At 33.3% G+C, this 17,170-nt stretch overlaps 1 protein-coding gene across 2 annotated transcripts; it reads right to left on the bottom strand.

The window, feature by feature from the left end:
- Positions 1 to 5,185: 5,185 nt before the first annotated feature.
- Positions 5,186 to 16,807, bottom strand: LOC21402627 (ERAD-associated E3 ubiquitin-protein ligase HRD1B). 2 transcript variants are annotated; one of them, XM_010089187.2, is made up of 8 exons: positions 16,758 to 16,802; positions 15,938 to 16,113; positions 9,211 to 9,269; positions 8,800 to 8,951; positions 8,030 to 8,277; positions 7,092 to 7,226; positions 5,869 to 6,831; positions 5,186 to 5,384 (listed from the first exon to the last, which is right to left on the bottom strand). In XM_010089187.2, the coding sequence occupies exons 2-8, from the start codon at positions 16,098 to 16,100 to the stop codon at positions 5,254 to 5,256; spliced, it is 1,851 nt and encodes a 616-aa protein (XP_010087489.2). In that variant the 5' UTR covers positions 16,101 to 16,113; positions 16,758 to 16,802; the 3' UTR covers positions 5,186 to 5,253. The 2 variants fall into 2 exon arrangements, with proteins under 2 accessions (XP_010087489.2, XP_024020975.1); XM_024165207.1 differs by lacking the exons at positions 5,186 to 5,384; positions 5,869 to 6,831; positions 7,092 to 7,226; ... (1 more) ...; positions 8,800 to 8,951; positions 9,211 to 9,269 and adding exons at positions 12,090 to 12,576; positions 13,058 to 13,265; positions 13,719 to 13,872; ... (1 more) ...; positions 14,587 to 14,736; positions 14,949 to 15,125 and having other exon boundaries at positions 15,568 to 16,113; positions 16,772 to 16,807.
- Between the last annotated feature and the right edge of the window lie 363 nt (positions 16,808 to 17,170).

The following is a 17,170-nucleotide window of genomic DNA, read 5'->3' as shown; positions in this document are numbered from 1 at the left end:
GGAAGAGGAAAAAGAGAAAAGGGCGTGAATTTATAAATGAATGTAGAGAGAGAGAGGGGGAAATAAGAGACAGCTTGAAAATGAAGCAGAGTTTAGAGAAGGGAGAGTGAAGTGAAGGGCTGAGGAGTACATTTGGTTTTGGCTGGGTTTTTTAATTTTTTTAATTTTTTTTATTCTTATTTTATTTTTTGGGGTTCTCAGTAGTTTTTAGAGAATTTAATGATGCGTTTAGTTCGTTTATTTAAATTTTTAATTTGAATTAAAATATGATTTTATGTGAAAATTTTTTATTATAGTAAAAAAAATTAAATATGATTATTTTTAAAAATTTTTTATTATAACAAAACTCAAATCAATAAAATAAACGGGATCTTAGTTATTAAGTATTTTTTTATTGAGGTAAAAACAAAAAAATCGATAAATTCACGTACATCTTTTTTATTTTAATGTAATATAGAACTTGTTATTGTATTAAACGCATTTTGTTTATAATAACAACTTTATTTCAAAAAAATATCTTTTTGCATGAAGATTATAAATTCACCCAAGTCATATTCTGGTTGATATGGTATTTCGTTTATTTTTATATTTTTATGATTAATATTGTATATTTAGTTTTTTATCACGTCATCTAATGATTCATAATTAAATAACTATTCTTAGATATTTATGCATGAAGATAATAAATATAATTACAGTCAGTTTCTAACCGGTATGAGATTTTTAGTATTTGTATGGTTTAAATTCACATATTGTTTTAGTTTTATATGATTTTGATAATGTTAGTATATTTTATTTGGTAATCCGGTATCTTTACGCATGAGGATAATTAATTTTGCCATTGCGATCATGTAGCATTTTTTATATTACTATATAATTCTTTTTATTTTTTTTCATTTTTCCTTTCTTCTTTTTTAATTTTCCCCCTTTTTTTGGTAAAAAAAATGCATCATCGGTGTTTATTCAATTAAATTTATGTATGTTAATTTTGATATGATTTTTAGGTATTTGATTGTTCATAGTTGAATAATTAGTCTTTTTGTGTAAGATAATTTACCTTTTCACATGTGAAGATAATAAACTCGATCTTTGAACTCTAGTTGGTGTGATATTTTTTTCATCTCACTACATAATTTCTTTTCACTTTTTTCATTTTTTTCTCTTTTAAAGATTTTTCTTTCTTATTTCTTATTTCAAAAAAATATTTCTTTTTTTTTTATTTTCTTTCTGGTAGACAAGAAAAATGAGATTGAGGGGCAAGAAGGGTTTGTGAATTTCATAGGGTCGATTTTTATAGACAAAGCGTGATATTTGGGGGGTAAAAGCAGAAAAAGACAGATGGAAAGAAACTTTAAAGTCCAAAATTGGTAATTGTTCTTTTTATATTGGTCAGCAATTGTTGTTTGGAAAAATTAGAGGGAACCTATTGCAGGCGGAGACCAGCCTCCCCAGTTTTAAAAGCTCTTCGAGGACGTTTGGTTGGAGAATTCAAACCATGTGATTCGAACCATTTTCGATTTACGTGAATTTTTTGTGAGAAAAAATACTGTAGCGAACCATGAATCATGATTCGAATCAGGGAACAAATCCCTCTACCAAACATTCTCTTCATTGACTTTTCTTTTTTCTTTTTTTTTCTCAGTTTTTCCCGTAACAAATTAGGTTTTTCTTATTCGGTGGCAAAATAAAGAGAAATTTTAACAAATATTCTGTTAAAATGTATAAGTATTTACTCCTTATTTTTAATTATTATATTTTTTTATTAAATAACTATATTAATAAAAAGATACTAATTAAAAATAAAAGATAAAAATTCAGATTTATATACTTTTAAAAGTAAGTTCAGTAATTTTTTTTTTTAAGAAACAAGCGGTAAGATACCAAGTATAACGGTAGGATACTAATGATTACCGGCCGACTACTATGGATTGTTACAAGTTTTAGTTTCAGAGTGAGATACTACTGATGGCCTCCCGCCGGGTCACATAGTATTATGATAGGACAAGGTGGTCTCCAGGCAGTTAATACAAAGTACTATAATAGGATATCGCTTGTCACCAACGAACTATTACTGATTTTCAAAGTTATTAGTATCATTGCAAAATACCTCTTATATCTTTGTAAATATATTGACGGTCATCAGTGATTATACCATCGGTATGTTTGTATGATACTTTTGACGGCAGATTTCATATTTTAAACGCGCCAAGCGTCCCGGACCCAGGTGAAGGCTCAGAGTCTTTCCAATGCAATGTCAAATTTTTTTTTTTTTTTTTTTTTTTTTTTTTTTTTATCATTTTAGCAGGAAAATTGCTATATGAGGTGTGGTGTTGTTTTGTGTGCTAAATTATTTTGCATGTTAACACCACACAATATCATCTTGTATTGCGGTTGTAATTATAGTCTAACAACAAATTTATACTTTGATTCTGTCACAAAGTGTAGACTTGAATCCCCATACAAGTTAAAAATAATAATAATAATAATTGGCTCAAGTAATTATTTTAGGGTAATTTAAAAAGTATTTTTCTTTTAAAAAAATTGAAAATTAATGATGAATCATTAGGGTTGCGTCTACTGTAGGGTCTCAGAGTTTCACTATATTTTATCAAATTTACGATTACAATGGAGAGTAAAAAAGGAGATAAAAGATGAGGGAATTTAGAGAGAATCTAGAGAGAGTGATAAATTTGATATATGGGTCTGTAAGTGATGAATTTGATGTATAATTCATGATTCCATCCTCTTTTTATAGGAGAAGATCTCTGGTTTCCTTTTTCTTGAGTTGATTTCCTCTTTTTCGTTTCCTTATTTGGCTTGTAGTTACTTTATTCTTCTATATTGATCAGATTCGTGTCTTTAATGTAGAATTCGGGTGGACTGGACTTTGTGACTTTCAAGGAATTTTCTTTCCCATTTTATCCACGGTGGTCCCTACGGGTCTCCCATCGTCGTGCTTCTCCGGTCGTCATTGTCTCTCCAGTCATTTTGTCTCCAGTCGATTTCACTCGACTTTCTTCCCCAAATTTTATACACGTGTACGACTGTGATCTTGGTGCAGATTTTGACCCTAACAATAGTAAATAATTAAAGTAAAATAATAGATTTTAAAATTATTTAAAGTAAATAACAGTTCACCGTGTAAATTTCTTTTTATGATTGATAAAAAGATTTATTTTCATGCAAATTTTCCTTTTACAATTAATAAAATATTATTTTCCACATAAATGAAAATTTTTTTATCAAATAAATTATTTTTTACTTGTCGTAAATAAAATATTTACATGATAAACCATTATTTATTTCAAATACTTTTAAAATATACTATTTACTTCTTTTAGTTTTATAAAGTTGCTATTCACTACAATTACTATAATTGTAATAATTTTTTAAGAAATATATTGCTTCGTGACAAAGCCAGTGTCAACATATACTCTGATGAACTACTACAACTGGTACGACTAATTTTGAATTTAACTTACTAATCCCAACTAAATCAATATTCGTAACATAGACAAACCCAATATCTAATTCCAAGTCCATAAATTTGTAACCAAACAAAGATATCCAATTTAATCGCATGTATATATACATATGCTAGAAAGTCAAGGTGCCTTGATATATATCAACAAACTTGATCAACCTTGAAACGACTGAAAAAAGGCAAGGTAAGAGCGGTCTGAGATCAGAAAGAAAGACCACTAGTATCTTGGCCGGTAGATTGAATTTCACCTACTTATTTAACGGGACTCATTTTATATGAGTAACAAGGTTTTAACCTCAGAGGAATAAATAAGAATAGGTGATTTTTTTTTCTCTCTTTCGGAAAGAATCAAAAGGAGACTTAATTTCAATTGAAAGGATTTATTTACTTATTTAATTTATGGCAATCAAAGTTAGTCTCGTTCAGTTCGCGGATTTGAGTTTTCAATTCGAGTTTAGATGTAATTTTATGTGCGAGATTTTTACTGTAGTAAAAAAGTTAAATGTGATTCTTTATGAGAGATTTTAACTGTAACAAAATTAGAATTAAAAACTCTGAAAGAGGTTTTCATTTTATGTTGTTCAGTTGTATGTGGTGGTGTTCTATATTGTCCTCGTCTGAAACTTTGTGTCGTTTACAGATTTATAGTCGTTTCCATTTTAATTTAATGACCTTTTTCGTCTCTGGTCTAATCGATTTCCGTTTTTCATTTTGTGGTCATTTTGTTTCTGTTGTTTCATGTTTGCCATCGTTCTTTTCACCTACTGTCGTCTCTCATATATTGCCGTCTATGGAAATGATTGTCATCTTTTATTCTAACGGAGTTTTTAGTTTTAAAAATTTTTTGTTTGTCGTCGTTTGCCCAGTTTTGTTGTACTTCGCTTTATTGTCCTTCTGGTTCTTCCGTTTTCTGATTTGTTGTTGTTTTGATGTCAGGGTTATTTGTTTAAGTTTTTTGCTATAATAATGGCAGCGTAATTTATCGTTGAATAAGTATACCGTCGTTTAATGTTTCTCGTCATTTTTTTTCCTTTTGTCGTATGAACTATTTTGCCTCGTTCTCTGATTTGTGACATTTTTAGTTATTGGTTTTTATCCAAATGACTGCCGTTTATCATTTCATTTGGCTTAAATCAAATTGCTTATTCATGTTATATACAAGTACATATATACCTTCTTTATCCATGGTAGCAATTGTAGGACTAATACCTGTTCTGGAGATGAAATTTGTATGCCACACAATCAAGATGCAACAAGAACCATTCAATCGAAAGATTTCAACGGACAATGATTTGCAGAATATTTCAACCCATTTTGAATATGGTACCATTTGAATATCCACCCCAAATTATATATTCAAAACTATGGAGAAAAAAAAAAAAAAAAAAAAAAAAAAAAAAAAAAAAAAAAAAAACGAATTAGAAGAAGAAGAAAAGAAAGAAATTGTGTGCAAATTAGCACTGCAAATGGACGAGTTACATAAAAATCCAGAAAAACCATGAACCGTTCCACACAGCTTGGTGGCAGCAACAAACAACACGACATTGCTCAGAACTGTGTCATATGTCAAACGACAGTAGTGGTCCTCTTAGGAGCAATATATAGCACCTTTTTTTTTATTATTTTAAATCTATCTTTACTCCTCCAGAAGAATTACCCAGAGTTGACAAGCAAAAAACAGGAAACATGAAGTCGTTTGTGAATATGCATTGTTAAAAAATTTCAATGGCTGAAAATCTAGAAAAATATAAAAGCAGACATTATTAGTCTTAACATGGTGGCATATCTGGCGGTGGGGGTAACATTTGAGTATTTGGAGTTTTCCCGTTTTTGACAATGAAAGCCATGTCCATCCCCCACGACATGTGCCTGTCAAAGTGGCAGTGCATAAACCAAACCCCTGCAGTTTCAGCAAACAAACAAGTTAAACAAAACACATCATTATCTTTTATGGAAATTAACTATCATAAGATTAAAATAAAGTACCCAAAAAAAAAAATTTATTTCAAAGGTACTGCGTAATTCTAAACTGCGAGATGTTTCCATAAATTTTGATTGTTTTTCATTATCATGTAATTTGACAGTACTACTCTAGGTCTACAAACTTTCTACTAGTAGAGTATGATAAAATTAGAAACAAATTAATAAATGAACAGGAGAATTCTTTGGTAAGATAGAGAAAGAATATGCTATTGATACTGCGCAGCTCTAAACCATTATAGTCTATCAAGTTCTGTTAAATACACTTATCTTTTTATTTTGACATGATTCTAATATGATCTAGCGACCGCGCGCATATCAATAGGTGTTTCTGTTTGTACCTCATGAATTATGAATCTTCTGTACAAAAAAAAAAAAACTAGTAGCTAGTGTGATGTATGTACCGGGATTATCTGCCTTAAATCTGATAGCGATCCAGCCATTAAGAGGAACTGCAATGGTGTTCTGAAGAGGAGGATCAACAAGGTTGAACTTCAAACGGTCCTTGTGTTTATCAAAATTGCCAGAGCCAATTCCAACCACGTAGAAACTGAATCCATGGAGATGCATGGGATGTTCACTCGGATCAACTATACTCGTCCCTTGGAATACAATCTGCACACTTGCATTGTACTTCAACACCTTCAATTCTATCCCTCTCTTCGGTGTCTCCAAGTACGACGGTTGATCTTCGGCCGTGAAGTTGAATTTCAGCGGCGGGAAGCTCGGAAACTTGACCCCGAATGCACCCTTGATTTGATAATAGTAAGCTTCTAATAGGTCAATTGGTGTTGGGGTCACAAAGCTAATGTTGTTCACGCTCGTCGCTAAACGAGACCCGTTAGGCCCTTGACACGAAGTGTCATTAGGGCAAGGTAAGGTGTTCATAGAGACGGTGAAGAACATTCGCTTTCTTATGTGTTTTGGAACGTCTATGGGGTGATTTTTGTCAACTAAGCTCCTAAACCTACTTGTGAAATTAACCGATGAAATGGTGTCATCGTAGGAAGGAAGCTTTGGGATCAAGGGAGTAGTACTACGACTAGTGTGGTTTTGATTATTGTAGTGGATTATGGCTGTGGTGGTGGTGTTGTTCTCGACGACAAGAGGAGTAGCGTCGGAGCTGACTCCGGCGGCCATGTAGTAGAGGTGATTAGGGTTTTGGTTAGCTGTGAACAAGACGTCGATGGTTTGACCAGGTGATATAGAGATGTAGTCAGTGACAAATGGCTTGAGGTAACTTGCGTCTGAGCCGACGACTGCTAGGGTGTGGTTGGCGATGGCGAAGTAGAGGCTGATCTGCAAGGCGTTGTTGACTAGACGGAGCAGGTAAGTCTTACCAAAGTCAACCTTTAGCTTGAATGTGTCTGCAAAATATTCATCATGAATATTGTCAATTGAAATCACTAACGCTTTGGTACTTTACAATTTTAATTAACCGTTAACTACAATCTAAGTAATTTGTTATTCGCTATTTGACATATACATTTAACTATATTATTTTTTATTTAAATAATAATATATCATATTAGTACAATCTACGTGTCAAATAATTAATATAAAAAGTGATAGAATGATTGATGGTAGCATTTTTTTATTAATTTTAGTTATGAATAAAGAGGTTGACCTGCTGATTTTGAGCTGCAAGGATAAAAATCACCAGGTTGACCGTTGATGGTTAAAGCATCTGAAGCAACAGGATCTCCTCCAGACTGAATAGCATCATTGTAAACCTTGTCTATATCTTGCTTCCACCACTCTCCTACAATTTATTATGTCCCAAATTTTATATTATCTTTCAATATATATATATATATATGTGGTAAAGAGGTACTTATATTTAGATGTACAGCATCATAATTACAAGAGACAACAAATCAGAGATAACAAATTAATTGTCTTTAAATCTCTTTTAGCCACCAAATTAATTTGTATTCACATCATACATGATTGGCTATGACCTGAAGGATCCCTACAAAATTACAGCATTGGCAGCTTGGCTTATATTATCTTAAAGAGGTACTTATCTTTCAATAATATATTATCTTTCAATATATATATATATATGCAAAGATGTACTTACATGTATATGTATAGGATCATAGTTACAAGAGATAACAAATTAATTTTTTGTCTTTTAATCTCTTAAGGCCACCAAATTAATTTTCATTCCCATTACAGATGATTGGCTATGACCTGAAGGATCCCTACAAAAATTACAGCATTGGCATCTTGGCTTTATATTGACTCGTTTGTGGATATTGTCGTTTTAGTCATGTGATATGAATTAGATGACTGCAACGAATTGAATAGTTTATTGAAAATAATTATGTCAATTAATCAGCATTATATTTAGAGAACTCATGGTAATCTTTTTAATTAATACTTAAGGTGCTGATTAACTTGGTTGTAGCAAGTCTATACAATGCAATACCATCAAATATAATTAAGATATGCATTTATTTTTATAATATGATAAGTACGTAACCATTGAATAATCGTCCAGATATATATAGTTACCCAATATAATAGGAATTATATATGTGTATATATATTGTTACGTACCTAATATGATAGGGAATTCTGCATGAGGCTTGGGGAAGGGGTAGTGATCGGTTCCATTTTTGGGATAGATGATGATAGCGCCATGGACGGTGGCTCGGTCCCACTCACTGTGAGCATGCCACCAAAGGGTTCCTTCTTCTGTGGAGAATATGATATTTTGACTGAACTTGGCTCCTGGTTGAATTGGGCATTGTGTGATATATTCAGGACCATCTGACCATGGATTTCTGGATTGCTTTACTCCATGCCTGAAATTGTTAGATTGAATTTTAGAGAGAAAATATATAAGAACAATAACAGAAATGAAGTTCTAAACAATATAACTGGTATAGAGAAATATAACATAGTAGAAGGGTAGGTTGATCAACATATAATAATAATGGGATTGACTAATCTAATCCTTAATAAAATAATAAAAATTAATGAGAGATCAACTAAATTTTAAATTCTATATCTTACACGTAACGTCTTGATTCTTGAGTGTGTAATCGAGTAGTTTGAACATCAATATTAATATAATATTATCTAACAACTTATAGTTTTAATATTAATTATGCGTAGAATTTATAGGTCAATGAAAAAATAATGAATCCAATATGAGAGAGATTGGTAACCAATCATCATACATGCGTGTGTGTGATAGCATTAAAATATATCTTAAAATTAACTATCGCGTATAAGACTCAATTTTTTTTTTCTTTTTCACATGACAATTTCTCTTTCAGCGATGGTGTAATGAATTTATAAGAAGATGTATGATCATCAAATACCAGTGGATAGTAATGTTACGAGTTCCCTTGTTATAAACATCAACCACAACGGTATCTCCTCTGCGAACATATAGTGTCGGTCCGGGAAATGTACCGTTTACTGTCAAGATGTTCTTGGTGCCGCACAGCCTTGTGTATGGGGTTTCTTCAACCTGTAAAACAGTCCTTTTATACCTATTAAAAGGCCCTCTGCAACTAGCAACATAATAATACAAATACTAAGTACGTAGCTACCTCATAAAAATGAAATTAAAAATGTAATAAATACTAATTAAGGAGGCCTATAATTATTCTTTGGTGTGTATCATGTGTGTGTGTGTCTATATATATATATATGTGTGTGTGTGTGTGTGTGTGTGTGTGTGTCTATATATATATATATATATGTGTGTGTGTGTGTGTGTAGGTTACCACAAAAGAATAACGAGCCCAAGCTTCGGAATGGAAGATGCCAACGAACACTAGGACCCCTAAAAGTTGCAACCTTAAAACCACCTTCATGATATCACCAACCTTTTCCTTTCTTTTTGGTATAAAGGTCTATATATAGAAAAAAATGTGGTGATGCAGCTGATACTGCTCAAGTACCTAGCACTCAGCATCAGTTGTATATAAAGTGTACACGTTAATTCTTTAGCATAATCAGTTGTAGTATATAAAGTGTACACGTTAATTCTTTGTTATCCATTAAAATTCAAATTATGGTTGTTTCTTGTCAGCTTAACTGATAAATCCAGCTAATTATTAGAAGTATAAAATTTCAAAGAAGAATCATGTTACCGAAATAAATCACGCAACTACTAATCTATAATTACAAATAAGAAAAAGAGAGAGAGAGAGAGAGAGAGAGAGTAATTGGCAAAGGAAAAAAAAAACCAAATTACATAACTAATAAGGTCAAGTTCAAGACCAATAAAATCAACCCTACTAGGAAAAAAAAAAAAAAAAAGTGAAAGTTTCTTAAAACACATCAACGTTTGGTTGCAATCAATTTGCCACTACCAAAAACATCAATATTCTTATTTCTTATCATAGCCATGGTTGTGTAACAACGAAAACGTCAAAAAGAGCAGAAAAATGATGAATAAGGGCTGCTGTAAGAGAGATCTATTGGACGACCTCCCAATTATAGGATTCACACAATCTTTTCACCTTCCCCAGAAGGAAAAACGAACTTTAATTTATATATGTCTGTGTGTGTGTGTGTGTGTATATATATATATATATATCTGTGTGTGTATTTACAACTTGAAATATGACAAGCTTCCACATTTTTATTTGGGCTAGAAGACAAACCAGTTTTTACTTCTGGGGAATAAGAAGAGGAGTCAAACGCGACTCAATTACCTATGGAACGGATTTATATATTTATTTATTTATTTTATGGCAGTCAAACTTGTATCATTCTCATACAAAATAAGGCCCCGTTCACTTCGCTGATTCGCGTTTAGAATTTGAGTTTTTCTACAGTAAAAAGCTCTCACAAACAATCACATCTAACTTTTTTACTACAGTAAAAAGCTCTCACATAAAGTCACATCTCAACTCAAATTCTAAACTCGAATCAGCGAAGTGAACGGGACCTGAATAGGTTCCATTGAAATTGAGTCGCGTTTTGACTCTTCTTCTCATTCCCCTGAAGTGAAAACGATAAGCAATCAAAGTTGTTTAGCTTTCTTTAATTTGTTTGTTTCTGGTGTTCGTCTTCTATTTAGCTTCTAGTACAATTTAGTATCTAATTTAGCTAATGGTGACGATATTTTTTGTACTTAATCATTTATGTCGGTCTTAATCATTTATGTCTGTTTCTTCTTCCTGTTCTAATCCTAAAAATTTACACTTTTTTTTTTGGTGGAAAGCAAAGCTAAATATGTACACTTACAATTACAACAAATTTTCTCTATACAAGAATCCGACATTTATATAAGTTAACCTTTAATTATGCAAAAAACCCAATTTGTTCATTTATAAGTGGAGAGAAGACCTAATAATATTTATCCTTTATTATTTTATTAAATGTTGCGTCAAACTTCCTCAATTGAAAATAGGCCACTTTATATGAATACTCCCTAAACTTTTTAAATTTGGTAATTTAGTCCCTAAACTTTTTTACCTTGCAATGAACCCCCAAAACGTTTAATTTTTAGCCCTTTTAGTCCTTGCTGCTCAAATTCATTAAAATTTTGATGGTTTTTTGCGCCAAACTTACAAGTGACCGCTTAAGAAGCACATTGATGATATTTTTGTTTAATATTAATAAAATTTCATGTTAAATTTAGATTAAAGTTTAAGTTATAATTAAATTACGTTCAAGTTTTGAAATGTATTTGTATTGAAACTAAACAAAAATGAACATCAATGTCCTTATTAGGCCATCATTGGCAAGTTAGGTCCAAAATAGGGTTAAAATTTGAACAAATTTGACCAACAAGGGTTGAAAGTGTCAAAAATTATAAATTCAGGGTGTTGATTATCAAGAAAAAAAGCTTAAAGATTAAATTGTCAAATTCAAAAAGTTCAAAGGGTATTCGTACAAAATAACCCTGAAAATATCTATAAATACACATGGGACACTTAAGGAAAATTCTTACAATTTATGCGTATGCTCGTGATCAGCTTCTTCCTTGAGTTGCGCCGTCTCGCCATATGTTATAAACATTATTGCATGTGTTAATTGATTAATTATATAAGACTTGAGCACGCCCAAACATATTCTTTCACTTATCCAATCATAGTCAAGTCGCTTAACAGAATCACCCTTTTTTTTTATCACTTAACACTGCAGAAGAAATGATGAACTGAAAAACGACATGTGATTAAGGTTTTCAATTAACAATAGAATAAGTTCACCGTCGTCAGTGTAATTTGTCGTTGAACAAGCATTTTGTTGTTTAGGGGATGTTTGGTTGAAAGATTCAAACCATGATTTGAATCATGGTTCATTGTTCGCTACAGTATTTTCTCTTACAAAAAATACACGTAAATTAAAAATGATTCTAATCACATGATTCTAATCCATGAACCAAAATGATTCTAATCCATGAACCAAACGTCTCCTTAATGTTTCTTACAATTTTCCTTTTTATCGTTCAATGTTCAAATTGCCCATCCGTGTCAATACAAGCATATGCCTCCTTTATCCATGGTAGCAATTGTATAAGTACCATCTTGTTCTCGAGATGAAGTTTGTATGCCATACAATCAAGACGCAACAAGAATCACACAATCAAAAGATTTCAACTGAATCTGATAATGATTAGAAAAATATTTCAACCCTTTTGAACATTCGGTGCCAAATAGTACATTAATTGGTATTTGTTGTTATCCACTCCAAATTATTCAAAACTAAAAAGCAAGAGGGGAAAAAAGAAAAAGAAATTGTGTGCAAATTAGCACTACAAATGGACAAGTTACATCAAGATCCGGCAAAAAGCCACAAACCATTCCACACAGGTTGGTGGCAACAACAAACAATACGACATTGCTCAGTACCTTGTCATATGTCAAACGACAGTGGTTCTCTGATTAGCAATGCAACACCTTCTTTTATCTAGTTGTGTTTCCCCTATATGCACATTTCTGGGTCTACTAGTTGAGATATTTTGTATCCATACATTTTGAAAATGCTTCAAGTCAATCAATCTTGCCATGGTGATCACATTCTGAAACAGATGCTACATTCTCTTCCTGGCTGCTGCCGAAGGATAATCCAGCTTCGGTATTTGTGTCTTCGTTGGCTTTAGGATTCTGTAAAAGTTGAAGCTGATGTTGCAGGATCTGTAGAATCACAATATGAAAAATAAAGTCGAGTCAAGAACAACGACAATGTGAATATAAAAGATGGACGCCAAAGGGATATAACTAGGATCTAAGAAAAACACAACAAAAGTTTGAGAACATGGAAGGAGTAAAGGATGAAATGAAGAGCACGAGAAATTATTATGGTCATCACCACAACTCTTGCTCCCATCAAACTACAGAAAAACTCAAACTTACGGTGGATTTTCCGGGACCAAGACATGTGGTGTATAAGGGGTTGGACTTCAATAGAATATCCGATTGCACAGCTTTCATTACACTTACGTTAGATAAGGTGAAGCCTTTTTTAATTGATCCATAACATCATGAAGAAAGAGAATAATAAAAATACAGAAAGAACCAAAATAAAGCAGAAAGTGAAATTCATATATGACGAAAGCCCTTTTTTTTTTTGGGCGAGCCACATTGTTAAGTGACCCGGTACAACTATTTACAATACCTCCATCTGATGCTGAATGAGCTTCCTTTGAGCTTCTCGATCTTCATACCTCTGCAAATAGGTGGACATGTTGGCAGGATCCCCAAAGGGTACAAACTGTTTGGCTTGTGCACTAGATGCTGGTTCGCCACTGGATTCAGCACCAGAAGAAGACCGGGCAAAAGGTATTTGAGCCTGAGGTAAGAAAGCAGCAGCAGATCCAGGATGCCTGCGAACAAGAGGTGTAATTTCTTAAGCTTCCATGTTTTTGCTTCGATGCTGCATCTGAGAACTCTAGAATGGCTTCATTCATCAAGGTGGTGAAACATCCGGACCCAATAATACCAATATGGTTCTTATCTTAATATATTGCATTAAAAACTATAAAACTAGTTTTCAAATTTGGGGAGGAAGTGTGATGATAGGGTGAAGCTGTCAAATAATATGCAACCTTGATGTTTTATGTTTTATACTTATAAACTTTAATTAGCTTTTCTTTTACATGTTAGACTTGTTACTTATGGTTCCATCGAGCACACCTGTTCCTAGTATGGATGTATCCAAGAAGAGAAGTTTACACGCAAAACTAGTCAGGCTTGCATTCAGCACATCGCAGAAACACATATATAGGCAGAAGACAGTTATAATGTTGCAGACAACTGAAGACGCTTATGGTGCATACCACACTACAGCGTTTGCAGAAGGATAAACATAAGATCTCTCGTATATTGCGGCAGCTGCAGCAGCAGCCTGGAGCCTGGCCTGATGATGGCTCACATTTTCACCAGCAACACTATTGGCTGAACCCTGCAGGGATGAACCTGAGATGCCTGTCCCTGTTCCCAAAAGAATGAAATATGATTTCTCGGCAATTCTCCGCAATTTAGACGTAACATTAAAGTTTAAAACAATGTAGCACTGCAGTATCATTTATGTTATCCAAATGGCATTACGAGAAACAAAAGCAAAAATACCAACCATGAAATAGTTAAGTCAGATAAAAATAAAAAAATAAAAATAAAGGCTTTAACTGCATCCATGACAACTATTTTGCAGACAATAATGTCGATAAGATTTTAGAACATGTCAAATGGTACAAAGAATGTAAATCAATAACAAATTCAACTACGACTGCTATGTGGAAGTTCTAGATCAAAAGGAAGGGTTAGCAGAAAAGAACCCTGCAGTTCCCAGAAGTAATTAGTAATTAAGGGGGAAAAGGACAAAAATGCAGCAGAGTTATAGCAATTTGAGTACCTTGATGAGCCTCTGAACGGGATGCGTTTTGTCCTCCGGTCACACTTGTTGCATCTTCAGGAGGCACAACCAAGGCTCTGCATGTAGGACATGTGTGTTGTCGCTCTAACCATGAGCGCAAGCAATGCACATGAAAGAGGTGCCCACAAATCAGTTTCTTGGCTGTAGTCATCTCTTCACGGCAAATGATGCAGATTGCATCAGTTCTGCATGTACATTAGCGCAAATAGAAATGCGACTTATTAGAATATATTAATCACGAAAATAATATACTCAGGAAACATGATGCTCACGCATTAAGCTCTTCAGGTGTTGCATCTGGAAATCGATCATTCATGTTTGAAGTGATCTTCCGGTAACGAATGTAGTCAGCAACACGAATTTTAAAGTTCCTAAATGTCTCATAAAGCTCCCGTATTAAGTGTAAAGGTACTCCATAATTCCTGTACAGAGACAAATTCAAAGAAAACATTTAGAGAGCGAGAGAGAGAGAGTGGATGAATGATCCAGACCAAAATTCAAAAACTTTATAGTCCTTATTGTAAAACTAAGACATCTAAATAGTCAAAATCCCAGGGGATTAAAAAATAAATAAAAGAAAAGCGTGCAATTTTCTCTATGCAAACAAAACTCCAAGGTTGAATATAACACTCACATGAAAATGACAAGAAAGAAGCATAGATACATAGATAGGTGAAGCAAGTCACGTATGAGTTCCAAGTAAAATGTATAGACAGGCTTTTTCTCCCACTGTCCCTCCATAAGCATGTCACTGACATAGAACACATATTTGACGAATGTTGACACTGTTGTTGTAGCGAGGATCATGTACCTGAGATATCAATTGGTAAGCATTTAGCACCGGCAAGCACGTAACATTGCGCCTTGAGACTTTAGACCTATATTACTATAAAACATCCTCTGGGTGACAAGTCTTGCAAATAATGAGTGTGCAGATCCCAAATGATTCGTGTCAAAATAGTATATGATCATAAAACAAAAGATTGCCCTAGGCCATCAAAAAGCAACCAGTAACTTTTCACATAAGCAAGACAAAGATGTCAAAAACAGATATTTGTTTATTTTTACTCCGAGCAATCTATGGTTAAAAAATGTATTGCACTACTTGACATCAATCAAGTTAGATGCTTGAATGAATTCCAGCACCAATCTAAGAGAAATAAACAAATAAATGATCTACCTTCAATTTCAATTTACAAAACCATAAGAAAGACCACTCAAGAAAGCAATAGGATAGATCATAGATAACTTACTCAAATGAAAAGAAAAGGGACACGGATGCCTTTTTTGATCGTATTAAATCATTTACAGAAGTATACAAAAAGAGACTGTCCAGAGTAAGAAGGAACCCAAGGAAAGAGACAATCCGAATATGAGACAGGACTGTTATTGCTGGAGTGGTCTCAATGTACTCAACCCTCTTCTGGGCCAACCAATGCAAAGCCTTGATTAATAATAGAGCTGTAACCATGGCAAGAAATGAAACTGAAAAGTCCTGCCGGAAGATAGTGATTGCAAAGAGAATTTCCATAACCTCTCTCCAAGATTGCTCATTAAGCCTCTCTACCTCCGCTTCTCGGAGAGAACCAAGGAACACCCGTTTCGTTAATTGCCACAAGATACACATAATCACCAAACCCATGTTCAGAAGCAGCACCAAACTGATCTTGGAAGTAGACAAATACACCATGGCTGGGTAAAACTGGCCTCTACTGTTAAATGCATGATATATAACTGCTAAAGTTGCCACAAAGCTAAGCCCCGCATAAGTCTGAAGCCTAATCATTTTCTTTTGTGACCTGTTATGTTAAACAAACAACCAAATCAACAAATTACAACCTCCATACAAAAATCCAACTTCTCAAAATGACTGTAGAAGTGCATTGTGACTCTACAAACACATTATTTGCATCGGAATAAGTGCAAAAGAATTTTGGGGTCTTAAAGGCAATATCAAACTAGCCCTAAATTCGCTAATCTGTTACAAATCACATCACAAGAAAACAAGAAATTTAACCTTCAAAGTAAGATCTCACTTTCTCCTTTCTTCTATTATTCCCTTGAACACCTCAAATCTCTTAGAAACTAAAAAATCTAAAAATTCCATATTATAATTATGCAAAAAATATATAGATATTGGAATTCTCCACGAGAATATGGTCATCACCACCAACCCTAAAACCTCATCAAGCCTTCGATATTCCAGATCATAAAAGCAAGAAAAAAACTTTCCTTGAATTTCTCAGCATCCAAACAGAAACAAAAATTGAAAAAGAAAATCATTTCCTGCCTCAAGCGAATTCATCGAAAAATGGAAATCCTACGGAGAGTGAGCCCTTAAAGTTCTTCAAGATGATAAATTTAGAACAGACAAAACTCAATAATTAAGAAAAAGCGTAGTCTAGAACGTAAACAAACCCTAGAGGTGGAAGAAAATGGGAACCTGAGAGAACTCACTTCGTCGATTCTTCTTCTTTTTTCTGCTATGCCTGGTTTTCTTTGTTTTTTGCTGCCCCTTCTTTTTTTCAGACATTAAAAGGGAAAAGAATGATGTATGAGCACCCAATGATATGATGCCATATGTAAATTCTGTATTGAAGCCCAAAAATGTGTCGTTTATGAATTTTTTATTTTTTTTTCAACTAGATTGTCGTTTTAGTTTCAGATAGGATGCCAATGGAGCGGATCGATGCGGATTTTTCCGACGCCTCTACCCCGCTTTTGACCCGCGCCATGTCTATCTACCAGAAAATAAAATAAGAGTCCTTTGGTACCTAGATTAGTTCTCTAATTCGAATCATGATTTGTTACAGTATTTTCTCTCATAAAAAATACACGTAAATTAAAAATAATTCT

The sequence above is a fragment of the Morus notabilis genome, unplaced genomic scaffold, assembly GCF_000414095.1.
Source record: "Morus notabilis unplaced genomic scaffold, ASM41409v2 Scaffold201, whole genome shotgun sequence".
Classification (NCBI taxonomy): Eukaryota; Viridiplantae; Streptophyta; class Magnoliopsida; order Rosales; family Moraceae; genus Morus; species Morus notabilis.
The sequence above is the reverse complement of the archived record's forward strand: the minus strand, read 5'-3'. Positions and strand labels throughout refer to the sequence as shown.